At 48.1% G+C, this 20,299-nt stretch overlaps 1 protein-coding gene across 1 annotated transcript in view; it reads left to right on the plus strand.

The window, feature by feature from the left end:
- Positions 1 to 13,405: 13,405 nt before the first annotated feature.
- LOC119444470 (fatty acid synthase-like) overlaps positions 13,406 to 20,299 on the plus strand; it is a 108,164-nt gene continuing 101,270 nt past the window's right edge. The window contains 3 exon segments of the mRNA XM_037708868.2: positions 13,406 to 13,775; positions 14,610 to 14,745; positions 14,836 to 15,019. Of these exon segments, the coding sequence (XP_037564796.2) occupies positions 13,406 to 13,775; positions 14,610 to 14,745; positions 14,836 to 15,019 (690 nt within the window).

The following is a 20,299-nucleotide window of genomic DNA, read 5'->3' on the forward strand; positions in this document are numbered from 1 at the left end:
GGACTGAAAAAAGGCATTGAACCCACGCATTTGTCTTGAGTGCCTGTTGCGCCAGTATCTATGTATGTAGCGTACCGTCACGTCGCCCGAGGCCAAGTTTTGGAAACGCGAAGTCGCTCGTGTATTTGTGCTGCCAAAGTGCAGGAAATAATGCCCGGAAATGGGGGAACGCTTGGAAATCAGATGTTTTCATATATGTTTGGGATGAGTCGGGTATTTTCTACGCCATGTATGTAAAAGCGAATGGCTTTTGTTTGTAATGCCGCCCATTCACCGCTTTCGCACGTTTCGCCTCTACACGCAGTATTCCTATGTCTAAATACCAAAATGACTCATGCTTGTAACATGCTGTTACGTGCTTGAAAATGTAACATGCTTGTAATTTACTTTTTTTTTCAGCTGGTGCCGTCCGGTGGAGCTTCATACAGGAACTACTGCCTTACCTGCTGGTGTCACAGCGTTGGATCAACGCACAAAAAGCGCGGAACGAGCTTTTATATAGAGCAAAACAAATATTTCCTCATTGCACAAAAGGTCTTGCGTCTACTTTGTGAAATTGCACGTGGCACAGATTCGATGGGACTTTACGAGATCGTTCGCAAGCATTTTTACTAAATAATAAACCGATTCTGCACGAAGAGCAAAAAAAAAGAGGAAAGGGGGGGGGGGGCGCCGCCGGTGTGCTAGCTTACGTTCAAAATACGCGCGCCCAAAACCGAAACCGGAAGTGATGTAAGTGATCGACACCGACCGCTTGGCACACTGCAGTCAATTCGGTCGCTGGGCCCTATGGGAGTGTCCCCTCTTGTTGAATTCCTTTCTCTATGGCCACGGTGTAAGATATATACTCTTTAGGTGGGGACACTTCTCGGCTTGCTTGCTAGACGCGATCGACCAGATAAAGTAGCAAGGGCGCGCGTCTATCGGGGCGGTGACGGCAGCGGATACCTATCGGCGGAACGACGCAATTTCAGTTAGAACGCAGGCGAGAGCGTGCGCAGACAAGGAACGCGCGCATGCCCTCTCCCCAGTTACCTAGTTTCGTGCGTCACTCAATCATTTCGGATTTCCGCGTACCACCGGTTGCTATAACAACGGGAGATTAAACCAATAAAAAGCTTTCTGTATTGAAGTTGCGTCGTAATGCCTATAGGTATCCGCTGCTGTCACCGGGCCGATCGGCGCGCGCCTTTGCTGCTTTATCTGGTCGATCGAGTCTGGCGAGTGTCCTCACCTAAAGAGTATATGTCTTACACCGCCTCCCTGAGAGGGGGCAACGGAGCTTCTCAGGACCTTCATTAAAGTTCTTTGTCTGTCTGTCTGTGACACCGTGTCCATGGCCAAGCTCGCACTGACTAGTCGAGCGCGGCGCTCCTCTTACCAAGGCGCGCGGTGAGTCACGTGGTCAGCCGGCGACCCAGCTGCAGAGAGCGCACGCGGGAAGCCGACGGCGGCGGCGGCTAGCTCGGCGAGGCGAGTAACTTGATGCGTTCCCAAAGCTACGGTGCAGCTGCGGTCATATGAAGCTCAAATTTCTGTCGGCGGCGAAACTCGGCTCGACTAGGTTAGGCCTTTCGCTTTAAACAATCAAAACCCATTTTCATCTGCAGACAGAAGTTAAGCCTTACTTCTAAAATTACATTCGTCAATGATTAGCCATTGCTTCATTTTTTATGAGCCGTTATATATGGGAAATTTGGTCTGTATTTGGGTTTTACTTGAAAAAATATTGGCCTCACACAAAAACACAAATTATATAGACCCAAAGGGCGCGAGAACTGCACTTCATGCGAGAATGCTTTGCGGCAGATATATTGCTTAGCAGTGTACACATGCGTCAATAGATATGCAGAAAATTTTTTTTGTTAATCCTTAGCCGCCAATTGAACGTTGAGGCGCTCCCAGTAAAAATGCGCCAAATAACGCTTTTTCCAGGCGAGTTATATTGTTTCCAAATCAAGGAAGTCTGAGATCATATAGATTTTCGTTTGAGGCCAGAAAACAATTATTTTATAGTGGTCTTCCACCACTCTCGAAATTTGCATCTGTTTCGTCTTCGCCACACGGCCTCTCGGCGGCAAAAAGAAAATGTTTGGAGGCGGTAGTTCATGTGCCAATAGAGGGGTCTATACAGGAAGGCCGCACAACTTGTAAGTTTACTTCTTCATCGCTATACGCGAGAGCGTCAGTCAAACAGAACTGCAACCCTATGTCGCTGTCGGTTGTAGACTTGCATGACGTCTTCACATTGCACCGGCATGTGCATCGTCACCAATGTGTTTGTTACACATCTACCAGTACTTTTTATAAACTTGAGGTTGTGTGGGGTGTAATAATTACCCGAAACATAGATTACGTTAAGCTAACGCATTTTATGAGATAACACAGTCTTTATTTAACGTCGCTTCTGAGTAACGTGAGGGTTTCGTAGGATTAATTCTGGTAAGAAGTGTCTAATACAAAAATGGACAAACCTCTAACGAGCTCACTGACACGAGGACATACTTTGCTGCGCTGCGCACACTGCAGTCCGCGTGTGTCAGCATTTCGCGTGTGATTAGGCGCTTTGTGTTTCTTAAATTACTTATCAAGGTGCTCTAACCTGTAAAATATGTTTCATTCTTTTTAGCCATTGGGCTTAGCGCTTTTTGTTTGCACTGCAAAGAACAGCAAAACAAATAAAGAAATACGGAGTTTTTTTCCGAAACGTGATTTTAATTAAAAAATTACAGAGGAAGGAAATTTACGAGACACTTAAGACGGCGATCAGCTTGAAGCTGTGACTCTATAAAGCTGCTCTGACGCAGCGCATCGCGACGTTATCCCGCCACCCCAAGTGTGTCCTTCCTGCAAAAAGGAGAAACGGGGAGGGGGATACCTCGCCCTGATGATGCAGTCTTGCCACTGTGGCCACTGCGGTCCATGAGCCAGGAAAGAGCACCTACCTCTTGTTACAGCGAAGCTGTGTATGGCTATAGGGTAGTGTGCATTTTTCGTGTCTGTCAACAGATCTGCGTGTGCAAAAATTCAACTCCTGAACGTGATGCAAAATGACTTCATTTTATGCAAAAGCTTATACGCCTCATCCCTTGGATAGGCAATTTCAGTAGATTATTGATCAACAGGCACCATTTTCAACATCAATAGACTCCAAAGAGTTGCTGCTGTCCGACCCGCGTCGTCCAAGTGTACGCTTGCACCGCCCTCCCTTTGTCGCCGTTCCAAGCGCTTGCGTGCCTAGTGTCCTTCCTCTCTCCCGGCGTGGTGGTCCCGTCACGCGTATCTAGTTTCCTCTGGCTCCCAGAGGTGGCGTATTCTGCCACGCGAACGTCTGCCGCTGATTAAGACCGCCAATGTAAATAAAAGTGTGTGTGCATGCGTCCTTCTTCCGGATGACCGCCGTTGCCGCTCAAGAGAAATAAAATGTGCTCATACCTTTGATCGAAATTCTGTGTTACCTCTATGTCGTGTGCTAAACTGCTTCGCTGGTAATCCACGTTCACAGCAGTATAATGGCGCGTGAATGTTTCCTTTTTCTTAATTTCGCTGGCGCTTTCTACTAATGCGATCTGAGGAATAAAATTTTGGCCTGTTCGGGTTCAATACCCGAATGCTCTCACTCTTCATTCCTATAAAGTCACATAGCCATGTGGGCACTATCTTCTTGCTAATTGATACTCCAAACATTGTTATTCTTTGTGTTGGAAACAACTGCAGTGATGCAGAGCAAGATATGTCGCTATACCGCGCGTTCTAGCCAATATAAAAAAACTGTGTGTGATATGAAGCCAAAGGTAACTGGTAAATTCAGTGCAAAAAAATAATATACTGAAAAAAGGCAGTGAAAGTTCATCTTGAAAATTATGTTGGCTGAACGAAAAACCGATTTTGTGTACAAATTAAAACTGAAATAAAGAAAGGCACGCCGAGTTTGTTTAAAGTAAGAACCCATGACGATGATGCATGATATAGCGTAGCAATAAAGAACATAAGTGCACCAAAATAAAAAAGTATTCCTTTTTATTTGATAATACAGGAGGATGCCTTCGTACTGTAGCGAAAAGCTCATTTATAAGATCTATTCTGAGAACGTGGCGGCAACCGAGCCCTCAAGCTTCGCGCCATACTTACTGTAATCTATAGACGTTGCGTGGCCTTCTCAAAACGAATAAATACAACAACAGAACTTGATTTTGTCTGATAGCTTCTCGGGCACAACAGAACAACAAAGAGTCTTTCGTTGCTATCTTTTCTCTGTGTTTCTTTATCTATCTTACTGGCCTAGGCTAAGCCTCCTTTATCAGGACGGGACGCGACTGCATAAAAGCCTATAACGTCCCTCAGCTGGGATGTTCAACAAAAGATTCTGTTGTCTCATAAAATTTGTTATCTGAATATGATCCATATTTCTGTTAATTACTTCACCCTGCATTACCTGAAGTAGTCGTACACCAAACACATCGGTGTCGATGCTTCTCTCGGTGCCGTGTGAAGACGCCAATCAGGTATGCGACATTGGGTTGTAGTGCTGCTTGACTGACGCTGCTCGCATATGCGGTGAACAAGTGAACTTAGAAGCAGTGCGCGTTCCATACATGCAGCCCTCTAGAACGTCCAAACATTTCATATTTGCCACCCATATGCTTTGAGGCGAATACTAAACCAACGCAAACTTCGAGAACCCGGTGGGAGATAATATGAAATATAACTTTTTTCCGTAAAAAACAGTTATCAAACTTTATCAGTTTGGAAACAATACAATGCGCCATCAGAAGCGTTATTTAACATATCTTACTAGGTAGGAGTGCCCTAACTTGTTCTCGGGCTTCTTTGTTAACCTCCAAGTTCCTGAACCATCTGTTAGCACCGGTAGAATGCAATGATTGTAAACTTTTCTTTTCAACGACAGTGGTAAGCTCCCAGTCAGGATTTGGCAATGCCTGCCGTATGCACTCCAACCCAATTTTATTCTTCTGTACATCTCTTTCTCGTGAGCAGTATCGCATCTGAGTAATTGACCTAGATAAACGTACCGCACAAAGAGCGATGGCACGCAAGACAAAGAACCGCACAAAGAGCGATGGAACGAAAAATCTTAGGAGTAACGTTAAGAGACAGGAAGACAGCGGTGTGAATCAGAGAACAAACGGGGATAGCCGATATTCTAGTTGACATTAAGCGGAAGAAGTGGAGCTGAGCAGGCCAGGTAATGCGTAGGATGGATAACCGATGGACCATTAGGGTTACAGAATGGATACCAAGAGAAGGGAAGCGCAGTCGAGGACGGCAGAAAACCAGGTGGGATGATGAAGTTAGGAAATTTGCAGGCGCAAGACAGGGGTAATTGGAGATCGCAGGGAGAGGTCTTCATCCTGCAGTGGACTTAAATATAGGCTGATAATGATGATGATGACTAAGAGTGCCTCAATGTTCAAATTACGACTAAACATAGGCCACAAATGAGTTGTCCGCCTATTAATGGCTGTCTGTGCGCATTACCGTGCAATATATCTGCCTCAAAGGATTTTTCGCCTAAATTGCAGCTCTTGGGAACTTAGCTTCTATAAAATTTGTCTATGCATGAATACATCTTTCCAAACAAATCGTATATATGGTAAATTTTTTACTCTTTAACGGTTTATAAATTTGGAGCAATGGTTAATAATCCATTAATGCCATTTTCGATGTAAGGCCTTTCTTCAGTATCATGAGAAAGGTAAGTTTTGGCTTTTAATATTGGAACGCAGATTTTGACAAGGACTTGTTTCGTACACAATTCAGAGCCTTACGAGAAAGCTGGACTTGTGCTTGAGTCGGTGAGAAAAATTTTTTCGGGCAGAAAAATTTCTTTGAAAGAACTTTTGCGTTTTACGCAAGCATCTAATTTTTTTAGAAACAAACCGCAGATAGTTGAGCGCCAAGGCTGGTACAGCAGCGTGTAATGATATACAGGGTGTTTCAGCGAACACTTTCAAAATTTATTTAAGGTTCCCTGTGGCAGATAGCCCAATTTTATTTAATCAACTGGTCTACTCCAAGAGGCGGACATTACTCGCACAAAAAAATTAAATACAAAATCGAATAAATAACAAAAATTCACAAATCAAGTTTTTAACTAATTACCTAATCGCCGATATTGTAATTTACAAATTGTATGTGTGGAGTTCGCAAGGCGGATCCACTTGGAATTAATTCTCAGGATGACACCAGTTTCGAGATATTAATTCCCGAACTTTGCGGACAAATGCATTGTTCCAATTAATTTAGTGCTTCAATGCAAAAAGCAACGTTTTGGTAAGAAATTAACTGGAACGCTGATGCATTTCTCCGCAAAGTTCGGGAATTTATACCTCGAAACTGGTGTCATCCCGAGTACTCGATCCAAGTGGATCCGCCTTGCGAACTCCACGACTACAATTTGTAAATTGCAATATGGGCCATGAGGTAATTAGTTATTAACTTAATTATTGAATTTTTGTTAATTCTTCGATTATGCATTTTAATTTCTTGTGCAAGTAATGTCCGCCTCTTCAAGTAGACCAGCTCATGAACTAGAATTGTGCTATCTGCCACCGGCAACCTTTAAGAATTTTTGAAAGTGTTCGCTGAAACACCCTGTATATTAACGTTTTGTTTGCTGACATTTCTTTGTCCAGTCATATATAGGTTGATGATTGCTTAATTTATAGAGAGGTTTCAAATAATAATAACATATGTGCCCTTCAATCTGACTTAAATATTGTAACTCGTTGGTGCAACAAATGGGTAATGGTTTTAAGCAATAACAAGTTCAAACTCATGAGTGTGTCCCGCCGAACCACTTCAGCACTTTCATACTTACTAAAAAATTAGCACCTGCAATCGGTGTCGTAATATCAGTGCCTTCGTGTTATGATCAATTCGACTTTAAGTGGCAAGCAACATATCAATCTAATAACAGCTAATGCGAACCTCATGCCCGGCTATTTGAGACGAAACATTAATGAAGATATCTTTTGTTACTAGAGCCACTTTGGTACGAAAACCTAATTCGTTACTATCAAGGATAAATTTCTTTTATTTTGAACCCAAACCTTTCAAACCTATATCAGGTTATTCAACCAGTTCAGAATAGCACGCGTTTTATTCTTTCTAACTAGAATTGCATGGCAAGCTCTAAAACTGTGAAGGCAACCTTAGGTTTACGTTCCTCATTACTGCGCAAAAGAGTTTTCTGTCTATGTATTTTTTGCATAATTTATTATTATCAATCTTTATATAAACAACTCATTTCAAGTTCCACATAGAATCTTTCGCGTATTCATTATCGGCATAACGTTTGATGCTTTCATTGTCGCACAAATGCTTTCTTACTTGTTCATCCTCGTACGGGTAACGAATGCAACCACCTTCCCGCTGGTATTGCGAACGTATCTGGTTACACTCTATTTAGGAAACGAATGGTTGCCTTTTTTGTAGCGATAGCTACATTACGCCAGGTTTTCGCCTCTTTGCCGTCGCCGCACTTTGAACCGTGGCCACACTGTGACGTCACACCACGGCCCTCGATTCTCCAGCAACTCGACTCGTCACGGTCGCCGCGTGACCACTGCTCCTGCCGTTGGTAAAATCCCTATATAAGAAAAGTACCGCCATCTACTCTTTCCTCAGCCGCCACCTCTCCTAAAGCGCATGCTTTTTTCTTTACTTTTTGCTTGCGAAAGCCAAGTCGACGGTGGCGCACCTAGAAAAAGTCCACGTTGAAGATTTCAGGCCGGGCGCGCGCCGCCGCCGGCGACTGCGGCTGCGCAGAGAACTTTCAACATGGCTCTGAGGCGAAAAAAAAAAGAAAATATAAAGAAGTGATTAGCGCACGCTATCATCGTCCAATCGGAGATACAGGAGAGAGAGAAGCGGCGTTTATCAAAGGATGGCGGTACTTTTCTTATATAGGGATTTTAGCCGCTGGGCGCTGTTCGCGCCCTCTGTGTGACGTCACGCCACGGGCCTTGATTCCCCGGTAACTCCCCTCGTCGCGGTCGCCGCGCGGCGACCGCTCCTGCCGTTGGTAAAATCCCTATATAAAAAAAGTACCGCCATCCTTTGATCAACGTCGCTTCGCTCTCTCCTGTATCTCTGATTGGACGATGATAGCGCGCGCTTTGACTTTTTAATATTTTGTTTTTTGTTTTTGTTTTCCGATTCGGAGCCATGTTGAATATCACTCTGCGCAGCCGCAGTCTGAACGCGGACTTTCTAGGGCCGCCACCATTGACTTGCTTGCGCAAGCAAAAAATAAAGAAAAAGCAAGCGCTTCAGGAAAGGAGACGGCGGAGGAAAGAGTAGATGGCGGTACTTTTACTATATAGGGAGTTTAGCCGTTGGGCGCTCGCTGCGCCCTCTGTATGAAGTCACGCCCTGGGCTCCGCAGCTGTGATAACCGGGCAGAGCTCGCGTCGTCGCAGCCATAGTTGAGGCCGCAGTATGGATGGTGAGAAGTCGGCCAGCCTGAAGGAGGCCAGGGATCGCCGTAGAAATGAAGAGGAGACAGTGCGCTGAAGAGACTCAAGAGGAGCGTGCCGAACGGTTGGCAAAAACTTCGTGAAAGCCGGGGGCCTGTAGCTATCGCTACTCGACTAGGTTTAACCAGAGCTAAACCACAGCCATTTTTTGTCGTTGTGATTATTCTGCACAAGATAAAAGTGATGTGTTATTTCTTCCTCTTCCTGAGTTAGTGAAAAAGACCCATGCGTGTGATGGCATTCTTTCTTTGTTTCTTATTTTTCCTGTTTTTGAACTTTTTTTACCTGTTTAATAAATGATGTTGATTCCGATTGAGCGAATCTGCGATTTTTCTTTCTTTTATGAACTCGCGTAAATTGATCGTTGTTTACAGTTTTATGTTGGTATGTTAGTAGCCTGTCATGTTTTTTTTTTGTTTTTTATACATGTTTTTTTCTTGTGGCGTATTTTTGTAATGTATTGTTTTGTTATTCAACTCTTCGGCGCATGTGTAATTTATAATAAATAATAAATAAATAAATAAACATTTAAATACATGCATATATAAAGAAATACACGAAACAGGTACGAATCGTAGTTAAAGAGCGGATATTGTACAAGAACTACCTATTTAAGAATAACTTTCATACATATGAAAATAATTTTAAATTCGTGCCAAAGCCATGATATGATTATGAGGCACGCTGTAGTGAGGGACTGCAGAATAATTTTGAACATGTAAATGAATATGACCAATGCAAATTATATATTAGTTACTTTGAGTAGTAGGCCTTTTGTAGACCGTGTCAATGTGTGCGAGACGCGCATTACTCGAGACGAGAATCAACAGACGGAAATGATTGTGGCTAGTGGAACTGAAGAAAAAGAGGTTCGCGCACAAGAACTGGTTCGACGGCAGTGCACATTCTTAACCCTCACTGCGTTGCATGAATTTCCGGGACGACAACAGACTAGCGTCTAAGCATAGACTTGCGGCACGCATAAACATATGTTGGAGATTACCTGTATACAGACCACTAAGCTGGAGATAATAAAAAAAAGTTCAAAATACTCGCAGTGATTTCACAACAGCAATAATGCGGCGAGTGCGAGTTCATTAGACCAAAATAACGAGAGGTCCGTTAGTCGGGTGGACTCTCAGGAATTCACGTCAACTTTGCTATTTTTAGTGATGTTCGCGAAGCCAGTGAGTTTTGGCATATTTGAGGAAGAAGATTTACCGTTTAAGAGATGCGTGGTAACGGGAAACCGCGCATAAGGAATGGAACATTGGATTATTCCGATTTATCTTTCGTCCCTTCCCCAATGTGGCATAGATAATAAACAACGCGCAGCAGAGAATATGATCACTTCGGTGAAATATAGCGAATGCCGTGCGACCACCAAGAGATGTACCTTTTGCATGGCTTCCAGAAAGGCCGGTGCGACGCTCTCCATGTACTTGGTGTGAAAGGCCACGCCTGAGCTGTCTACCTCTCGCGCGAACACGCCTTCAGCTTTTAGCTCTTCTACAAACTTAGCTACTGCTTCAGCAACTCCGGACACTGTAACAGAATCCTCGGCGTTGTGGCAAGCTGGCTGCACGCCGTCTGGACAGCGTCTTGTAGCCTCCTCCCACGAGAGACCTGACAAAACAGAGAACCGTAAAAGTGATTACGCTCTTTTCAGACAGCTGCATCTTTTGGCGGCGTATTCTAGAGATTTATACGTAATATTTGTGTTCATATAAGGGAAACAACTCTGCTCATTACTTGTATATTAACCGCAACAATGATCTAACCAATAAGTATCCGAACAACTCTTTCGGTATTACAACCAAGTCGCCTGCTTTATTCAAAGAAACAAAAGTCGGCAATTATAAAGCCATATACGCGCAGAAGGCACCCTCTAAATTCACCATTTTCATACACTGTAGACCTTAGTTATAACAAACTGATCGAGTAGCGAAACAGTGTTTACAATAAGCAGTATTTCACAGCAGCGTCCCCCACAGAAGGCCACCAGTGTGAGGCGAAATGCCGGCCCTCACCCAACGGTTGATCGTAAGTAGGAGCAGCGCTTCCAAACGCCATATGTCGTGATGCAGAGAAGCCGAGGACGCCGGCGGAAGAAAACTGGCGGCGCCAAGAAGGGCGCCAACGCGGCACACGAGGTGAGCCAGGCACTGACGTCAGCGCTACTGAAGAGGAGCTCTTCGAGGGGGCGCTCCGTGCAAAGAAGGGTGCCCGCACTCTAGGAGCCGCTGCAAGTCCAAGGTGCGCATCCCAGGAGGTCCCACCTGGGCCGACAAAGTGAAACAGACGAGGCCGACGGGCCAGACGAAACACGCCGCCAAACAGGCGAGCGAGCGGGCGCCCGATCCCCAGGATCGCGTAGTTGATTGACGAAAACGCCAGTCTCAAAGAAGAAATCCACAGAATGAAGGCCGACTTCGGGGATTCCAAAACAGCAGCGCCGCCCAAGCGGCCGCGGCAAGGCGACAGTTTGTCTAAGAAGGGACCACAACAAGCGCGGTCAAGAGCAGAGCCCCCTCTTCCGAGGGTACGGTTGAGGACGTGAGCAAGACAGAGGCTGCCATGCAGAGGTCCTTGGACCGCATGCAAAAATCCTTTGCCGAACTGGTACAGAGTAACCAGACCCTTCTATTCAGAGTACGACTGCTCGAGAACGAGCTTGCCAAGCACTATGACGCAGCCAGGCCGGTGGCGGTGGGCTGACGAGCAAAATGGCATCCCAGCCCAGCTCCGGTCCAAGAAGCCCAACCATGGCCAGACCGGGTAGCCTATCGTGTGCCAGTGGAACTGCGCCAGTTTCCTGAGGCGCAGGCCTCAACTGGTGGAGTTCATCAAGGCCCGGGAGCCGCAAGAGAGGCCCCACGTCATTTTGCTACAGGAAACGGGAACAGAAACGATTACTCTCCCGGAGTACCGAACCCTCTCGTCGTTAGCGGAGAACGGGCTCGGCATTGCGACACTCATTGCAAAGAAGTGCGCCTTCCAGGAGCGCGATCTCCGCCATGGCAACACCAAGCTGGAAGCGTCGTTCGTCGAGATTATACCCCACAGCTGACTCAAAAACAGCGTCTACGTTATCAATGTATACTGCTCTCCTAGGGACATTTGTTATTGTGAGGCATAAATGAATAAAAATAAAAGCCCCTGCCCTCTCCTAGGGACAGAAAGGGAGAGACATAAAGAAGAGATGCCTCGACCTGCACCACTGCTAGAGACATTTCTTATTGTGAGGTTTAGAAAAAGAAAATAATATATTTACCCCTGCCTGCACCATAAATATAACAGGCTTAACCCAATGAAAAAGGAGAAAAAAAAGGGAGAAAGCAAATTTACTCCTAGGGACAATCGGCAGACCCACAGCCTAATCACCAAGGCATCGCCCAAGGTGAGAGAGACGCCGCTAGTTATGTCCGGCGATTTCAACGTGCCGCACGCATTCCCAAAGGCTGTAGACTCCTGCAGTGTAGTGACTAATGGCTCCCTAGAACTGATCACCGACCCACATTACCCCATGCGCATGGGAAACTCGGTCTCGAGAGACACCACCCCGGACCTGGTCTTCGTCAAGAACGCGCCGGGAGCGGAGTGGCACAACTTATAAGAGAACCTGGGTATTGACCAATACATCCTGGATATCTCCCTGCCGGTCAGCGCGGCCCGCAGAGGGCCTTCAAAATATTCGAATGGGACGCTTCCTGCAAGTGAAGAAAGGAGGACCACGAAGAATACGAGTTCTTCGCGGACTCGTATTCTTCGCGGACATTACAGCGAAGCTCAAGAAGGAGGTGGCTGCGGTCACCAAGGCCGTCGAAACAGACCTCAAGCTCGACTAAAAGGACGCTCGATTGGCGCACCTGGTGGAAGCCAAGATTCCCCTCACGGCCAAATGGAAGACGCAGAAGCTGAATCGAAACCACCGGAGGAGAATCGCGGCCCTCAACCGCGAGATTGAATCGCACTGCAAGGGGCTCGGCCAGCACCAACGGAAGAAGTCTGCGCGTCGGTCGACGGACAGATGCGTGCGGGAGGCAAGTGGAACCTCTTCAAGCTAGTAGAAGACACGCAGTTCAAGAGAAACCACACTCTGGCCGTCGATAGGCTGGTTCACAAGTTCACTATCGAAGGGGCATATATGAACGAAGGGATGGACGAAGTCGCGCGTCGCTACCTCCACATCGGGCAATCGGGGCCGGAAGATTACCCGGTCTACGCTGGCAAGGCGGACGACGAGCTTGACGCCACCTTCTCCATCTCGGAAGTCAGAGCGGCCCTTCAAGGCCTCAATGGAAGATCGGCGCCCGGGCCGGACGGAATTTTGAACAGACTGGGCGACGGTTCACTGTGCTGCTCACAAAGGAAATCTACGAGGCCTGGGCGGCCACCACCGTACGGCATGCCTGGAAGGAAGCCACGGTGATCCTCATACCGGTGTCCGTGCAAGACACCGGCTATAGACAGTTTGCGAACCATTTCGCTCACATCCTGCGTGGGCAAAGTGACGGAGCATGTCATTCACAACAGAATATCGAGGCATGCCGAGGAACTGCAACTCCTCCCGCCGAATATGGTCGGTTTCAGACCCTCGCTGTCCATTAACGAGGTCAAGCTACTGATCAAAATGCAGATAGTCGACGTGGTCATGCGAGACGTCCGAGGCAGCTTTGGCGCTGGACCTCGCTAAGGCCTTCGACACGGTCAAACACAAGCACGTCCTCCACTCTGTGTCGAGATTGAACCTCGGCGAACGCTTTCACGCTTACGTCAGCTCTTTCCGCAGGGATCGTAAGGCCACGCTCAAATTGGGCGAGATTAAGTGGGACGGATACGCGCTGGGAGCCCGCTGCACGCCTCAGGGTGCGGTGCTATCCCCACTGCTCTTCAACATCGCCATGAGAGACCTGTCGGTCCAACTCGACCGAATCGGGGGCGTCAATCTCAATCATGCTCTCTACGCGGACGAAATCACCGCATGGTACGGTGGCGCGTCAATTGCAGTGATAGAGCGGGCCCTGCAAGAGGCCCTGGACGTCACGGAAGAATTCCTAGAAGGCACAGTACTGGTCCTCTCGCCGACCAAGTCGGAGCTCTTGCTGTGTCGGCCCGACAAAAAGGGCCGCAAGTTCGAAGCGCCGCTGGATCAAGTGCCGGTTGAGCTCAAAACGAAGACGGGTCAGCGAATCACGAGGATCGATTCTCTCAGGGTGCTCGGTCTGGTCATCAACGCAAAGGGCAGCAACGTGCAAACGACTGAGAGCCTGAGTGCGAAGGCGGAGAACATGCTCAGACTCGCTTCGCGAGTGACGAGCTGGAGGGGAGGCATCAGCGAAGCCAACCTACTAAGGATCTACCACGCCTTCCTCATGAGCCCTATCAGCTACGTGGCTTCCGCGCTAAACTGGTTGTGGTCGGAGGAGAACAAGATCGATGCACTCATCAGGAAGAGCATTAAAGGAGTGCTCGGCATCGCCGTGACGACCAGCATGGAGAAGGTGATGCAAGTCGGCGTCCAAAACACCCTGAGCGAAGTCATAGAAGCATAGAAAACGGCGGCGATCTTTTGCCTGTCTGCCACCGATGCCAGTCACCGAATACTTGAGATGGCAGGCCTCACCGCCATGGCCGTTGAGTCGTGCGCAGTCTCACTCTGCCAGGAAGGAAGGGATGCCTTTCGAGCCTCCCCCTATCTGAGCAACGTTCACCCACAACACAACGAGGCCCAGCGTGCAGCCAGGGCCCGAGCACTCATCAAGACTGCCCTGGAGAACCGAGAGCTCGCGTCTTTTGTCGACGCGGTGCATTATCACGGATCAAACTCATACGTGGCCACAGTGGTTGACCCTCAGGGCAAGATCCTGAATGCAGCGTCTATCCAACACTCGACGGCGTCCGTCGCCGAGCAAGTCGCAGTGGCGCTGGCTGTGTGCGATCCCGTGTGCACCCTGATCTTCATGGACTCCAGGTCAGCGGCGATGGCTATTCTTGCCGGCTCGGTCTTGGCCGAGGCTGCGGCGGGGCTGATTACCCGCAAGCCAGGCACGGCCCGTCACGTCATCACTTGGTTCCCGGCTTACATGCGTCGGAACGTCTCTCCAGGCTCGATCAACACCAATGAGCTGGGCCACGACAAGCGCGCCGGTCCGAGGGGCCTGGCTTCGCAAGAGATCGACCGGACCACGGACCCACTGCTTACTTTCCACGATATCACTGCTCACTACCAGCTCGGACGAAGGCAGTTCCCGGCTCCTCACTCGTAGCGTGGCAGACCCCACACCTCGGTTCTGAGAATGCTGCAGATGGGCTCCTTTCCATCTTGATTCAGGCTGAGCCACTACGCTCCGGGTGTGAATCCGCGCTGCCCCGACTGCAGCGAGGAACGGTCCACCTTGAACCACATGCTGTGGCAATGTTCTGAGTTGAACCACTCGCCTTTCACGGGACAAGAAGACTGCGAAAAAGCCGTCAAAAGCGACGACTTTCAACTCCAGCTGCGGACTGTCCAAAGGGCCTGTGACAGGGCTCGCATTTGGTGCCGCAGCTAAACGTCGTCTCCCCTCTCTCTCTCCCTCCCGTCCCCCCACAGCCTTTTGCGCGACGGAAAAAGTCGCGTTTGCTCTCTATATATGGAAAGGAGGAAAGAGACGCTTAATCCTGCAGTCCTTCAGGGAGCACGGCGCAGAACGCGCGTTTGCTCTTCGACGTGTGTTCGCTCCCTATGAAAGCGCGCGTACCTCGCGCCCTTTCACTCGCACATACAGCGTTCGGAGCACGGCGACGATTTCATCGCCGTTGACGTCATACGGAACCTCACGGCGACGGCGACGCCGATGGCAGAAATCCGCTTTGGAGTGTCCATATGATTGCTATCGCAATAAATCCCTGCAGGAGACGCAGCCAAAGCGAGTCGACGAAGTCTACGGCTTGCCTATCATGTGAGGGCCCATTTCGCATTATCTCATTCCTCTACATTTTTTGACAGCAGAGCTCTTAGTCGAGCCTTCGCCGTCTGTCCGGTGTCACGCAGGTCAGATGACCAGGAAAGAATGAGAGCCGTGCCGGGGGAGAGTAGGTCACGTGACCAGCAGTGGAGGAGAGGAGCGCAGGGGGAGAAGCAACACAATTTTTCTAGAAGGTGTTGGGAGGAGGCGACCGATGAAAGGGCGCGCGCTGGGGAGAGGTGGAGACGAATGAGAGGCCGCGCTGGGCGCGAGGAGTAGAGGCGATTGGCATTGACCCTTTTCGCGGTAATCCTGTGGGCGCTGCCATGTTTGATCACGTGGTGACGCGTTCATTCCTTGCCTCAACTGCCTCCGTTGCCTCCTTGTTTACAATGGAAGTGTATGACGCCGGCACGGCTTAGAAAACCTCTGTTTTCGGAGATATCGTGGACGGTGGCTAGGTGGACGACACGAAGCTTTGGTCACTGCTTCAGAGAACATGCAAAAGCGCTTTCGGAGCTGATTAAGCTATGTCCAAATGGCGCAAGCAGCGTATATGGTGCTTGTTGTAAAAGCGGTGCTAAATATGTATTCCAAGCTATCCAAGCTTGCCGTTCATGAATTCAGTCAGGATTAGTGTGTTTTGCTCTTTGTTCTTTATTCGGCAAATATTTTGAAGCAGTGGCCTGTCAGTTTCTGATTCAGTGAAGTTCGTCGGTGCGGCGACTATCTAATTATTTTCTGCCTAATCGCTCGCGGGTGTGCTCAGTTCCGGTAGATGTGTTCTTGCTGCACACAAGGCTTGAAACGTACCTGTTTTGTACATTGTAATACCTTGTAGCAAATATATATTACAGCTAGTAACTCGCTTACTCTTGTGGACCGTCACGAAACATTCAGCTTCGATTCGTGCGCCATCGGTGTAGTCCGTCATTTATTTTGCGTATACAGTGCGCATATATTCAAGTGTGCGCCCATTCACTTATTCTTGATACGTCGGCGACAGAGTGGGTGTAAGTTTTCCTGCCATTTGGGACACATGTGTATAGATAATGAGCGCGAGACTTACTATGACAGGAAGTCATTGTTGTCTTACTACTCCCTTTGTCATTGTTTAACGAGTGGTACTCACTCTTGCCGACGTTCTGGGGATGAAGCCCTTTCTTTGAAGGTTAGCGATACAAGGCTGGCGGATGAGCAAATTTCTGTATCCTCGAGGAAAGCCGTACATCACGAAGTGCGGGTAACACGTTCGGACAGTTGCAGCAGCGGTCCGCGAACTTGGCCACACAGATTCATTCTATTCCTTAACATGCCAGTCACTATTTTTGCAGCCAACTACTGCACACGTCTTCAATCCACACGATCCAACCTGGCATGATTGGAGCACAGTGTGTTAGCGAAAACGCAGTTGCATTTCTGACAGCTGATCGCACAGAAGCAAGGTAGAAGCGGTAATGGTTTCGTATTCGTACGTGGTCGCGTGAACTACGGTCGCTGAGGAGAGATATGGCGCGCCGCCGTGAGCGCCATCTCGTTTCTCTAAAACAAACTGCTCCGCGAAAAGGGTCAATAAGAGACGGTGTTTCTGTGCGGCGCGTTCTTTCGGATAACGAACGCGCATAGCAGCCTAGACTATGGGAACACAACGAGAAGTGCGCACTCCTGAGGAAGAGGCTGCCTTCCGCGAGTGTCAACGAACGTTGGCTCGTGAACGGGCTCGTAGCTTGCTCTTATTACTGGAGCGCAAAAAAGGGGCGGCGTAACTTGCACACGAAAAAAGCACGCGAAAATACACATAGAAACCTCACGCGAAAAGAAAACACTGAGAGAACCGCAACTTTGTAGCAGCACCAACAAGGCAACGCGCTGTTACGATTCGCTTTGAGCGATCATGCCCTGAACGTGTGCGAACGCATGGGAAACGGCGCGCCTAACGATCTCGCTCGTGAACATGAACAGACGTGTCCGTCCCGTGGGTCGGAGGAATGTGCGAAACCTGCCATGCCGCCTTGCGATCAGCTCAACCCCACTGGGGACGTTCACCTCGCTACGGTCAGTCACCCTCAGTACTTCGTCTGGTTTGTCCTGTCCTGTAGGGGGGGGGGGGGGAGGAAAGGGGGAGAGTGTCCGGATGGTGGTGGATATAAGAAAGCCATCAAGCAGCCACGTGGAGAACACCTTTGCTTTGCCGTAGCGTGCACGTGCATGCACGCTGAACGTTTGTTGTATGTTTCCTTAGGAGCACACCACTCACCCGTAACCATGTATTGAACTTGCATTAACTGTTTTTACGTCGCCTCATCTCCCCAGCCGGACCGTCTCCGATGGTCAACCTGGTTCGAGCTGCAAGCAGAGGCTGTTGAAGGTTCACCAAAACCCCGGCCCGTAACAGAGCTGCTGACTACGCCGGTCCGCGTTATCCAGCGTTCGCGCCGAACGCGCGTGGTGTCCGTGACGGCAGCCGATGACTCTGGTGGCGGCTCGGCAAGGTTCGACCAGAGAACTGGACACTCGTCCAGTAGCGTCGGAATTCGCCTCGCAACGCTTCAACATAACTTCCTGTTATAAATCTGTGTTTACTGTGTTTACGCAATTGCATAATGAAGCGAAGCTGCACACAGCTTCGCCGTTCAACCATCCAGCGCCTCCTCTATTATACAGGAGGCGCTGGAGCATCTTCACGGAGTGGAAGGGGTGGGGATTTTTTTCTGACTCGGATTCAAGTTTGTCACATGACGCCCCCTCCTAGTTTTTACAGCGAAGCTATATATGGCTATCCCAGCAACTTTTCTCCGCCCATGCGTGTACACGGTCACGTCGACAAAGAAAAATGTTCGTCTCCACCGATAGTGTAATTTTTTGTCTCCACGTAACACAATTATGTTGTTTCGTATGCTGAAAATACAATCAGATGCTATCATGCCTGCAGGTTGTGTGCAAGTCTTACTTTACAAATTATGTGAATCACTTTCAAAAACTGAATTAGTTCAATAACACACTTGCGCCAGGGGGAGGGTCTACTTAGAATGAGGATATATGCCACACTCCAGTACACCTGCGGCCGCACGTGAAGAACGTGTGCACACGGTGTATCTGTCCTTGATGAGTGCGCGCTCTATCTGTTGCATCGGTCGCGTGGAATGTGCTGTGGCCGTAATCAATATCAGGGGAAGATGCTTCAAAAATGAGTAGCGCCTCCCCTGTCGAGGAAATGGGGGTAAGCGCCACTTGTGTGTTTCTTTTGTGTTCCTCCGAACAAATTGCACTGACGAGTACCACGTTGTGCTCGAACCACAACCGGTCCCACGCACTGCAGCTGGCTCCGAAGTTTCCGTTGAGAAACTCGCGTTGAAACCTGACTATCGCACCGGGGAAGTTGGCGCTAGCGTTGACGAGGCGTGCACCACTGTTGTGTGGTTCCTGGAGGGCAAGACGACGCTGACGTTTGGCCGCAACATCGCGCTCGCTCAACTCGGGGTCCGCGGCTCTTCACCTCACGTTTCAACTGGGCTTCGTGAGCTCTCACGCTAGAATGGGCACGTCGACGATGAGCGCTTTCATTCTGGATGCATTTCCATAAAACATCGTCAAAATTAAATGTGTTCGGTGCATAAGACAATAAATCGCGTCTAGAAACACTAAAACTTCCTCGAACATTTTCGTGATGAACGGGTCTTTAATCTCGAATGTGCACGAAAACAAGACCAGAGAAGAAAGTGCTCCTAGCTGCCAAGTAGCACACAGAAAAAGTTTCGAGATGGCAAGACTTCGATTACATATCGCATACCCATATCGTGTAGAAAGTATTACGCCGGACAGTCGGGCCGATGCAATAATGATAGGTTGCGCGAACAAAAATAAGTTCTACAAAGTTGCATGAGATGGGTTTCTCTCTCCCTTCACTGTAAGCAGTATGATTACTCGCCTCTCTATGTGTCAACAACCATTAATGGTAGAAGTGCGAACTCACTAGATTTATAATGCAAGCTGAACAGATGGTTGCCTTGGGGGAATCCTGTATAAGTATACCGTCAATGGCTCTCTCTGATAAAGAATTGAAATTTTTGCGCATGCCTTAAGATGTCACTGTATACATTTTTTTTCACTTTCAATCTTCAACTGTTCATATTGCTGTGACTCAAGATGGCTGAGTGTGTAAGTACAGCCTGGTCTTCCTTAATAAACATTGTTCGAAGTTCGCGCGGTGTGTTTCCCTTTGTGTCTTCCTTTGTCCTGTCTTCTAACCACGCTACTGTAAACCCTTTAACATTTTGCTGAACGTGCGCGTCGTCTCTCAAAAAGGAAAGATTTACAGAGGTTTCGGAGGCTCGTCGAGGTAAATCCCAGTGCAAGAGATTGCCCAAAAATGCCACATAAAAAGCGGGAACCAGAGGGTATATACAGGCATCATGCTGGCGAAAAAACACAGAAACGTGTACAAATTTCAGCTACACATTCATGCTGGAGCAAAAGCGCGGATAGCTCCAATGTTTCTTTTTACTGGGTCGTTCTAAATTGAGGCTTGCTCTCTTAATTTCACAGGATAGCTTCAGTTAGTGCCACATCTGCTCAAGGAAGTGCGCACGTACTCTTGTCAAATCTGTACATTTCGAAATTGACGTCCAATATTCATAATTATTTACGCGTTGTGAAATGTGCTCATAGAATGAATTTTGAGAGCATAAGCTAGAAGAAGTTCTAAAAAAGTGCTAGCTATCGGGCGTTTTTACATGAATAAACGTTTTGCACAGGATCTATCTCTAAACTCAAAAAAATCAAGTATATACTCTAAGCAACATGAAGCATAATTAGATACATTCGATATTCTGGCGTAAACTATATATA

The sequence above is a fragment of the Dermacentor silvarum genome, chromosome 3 (assembly GCF_013339745.2).
Source record: "Dermacentor silvarum isolate Dsil-2018 chromosome 3, BIME_Dsil_1.4, whole genome shotgun sequence".
Taxonomy (NCBI): Eukaryota; Metazoa; Arthropoda; class Arachnida; order Ixodida; family Ixodidae; genus Dermacentor; species Dermacentor silvarum.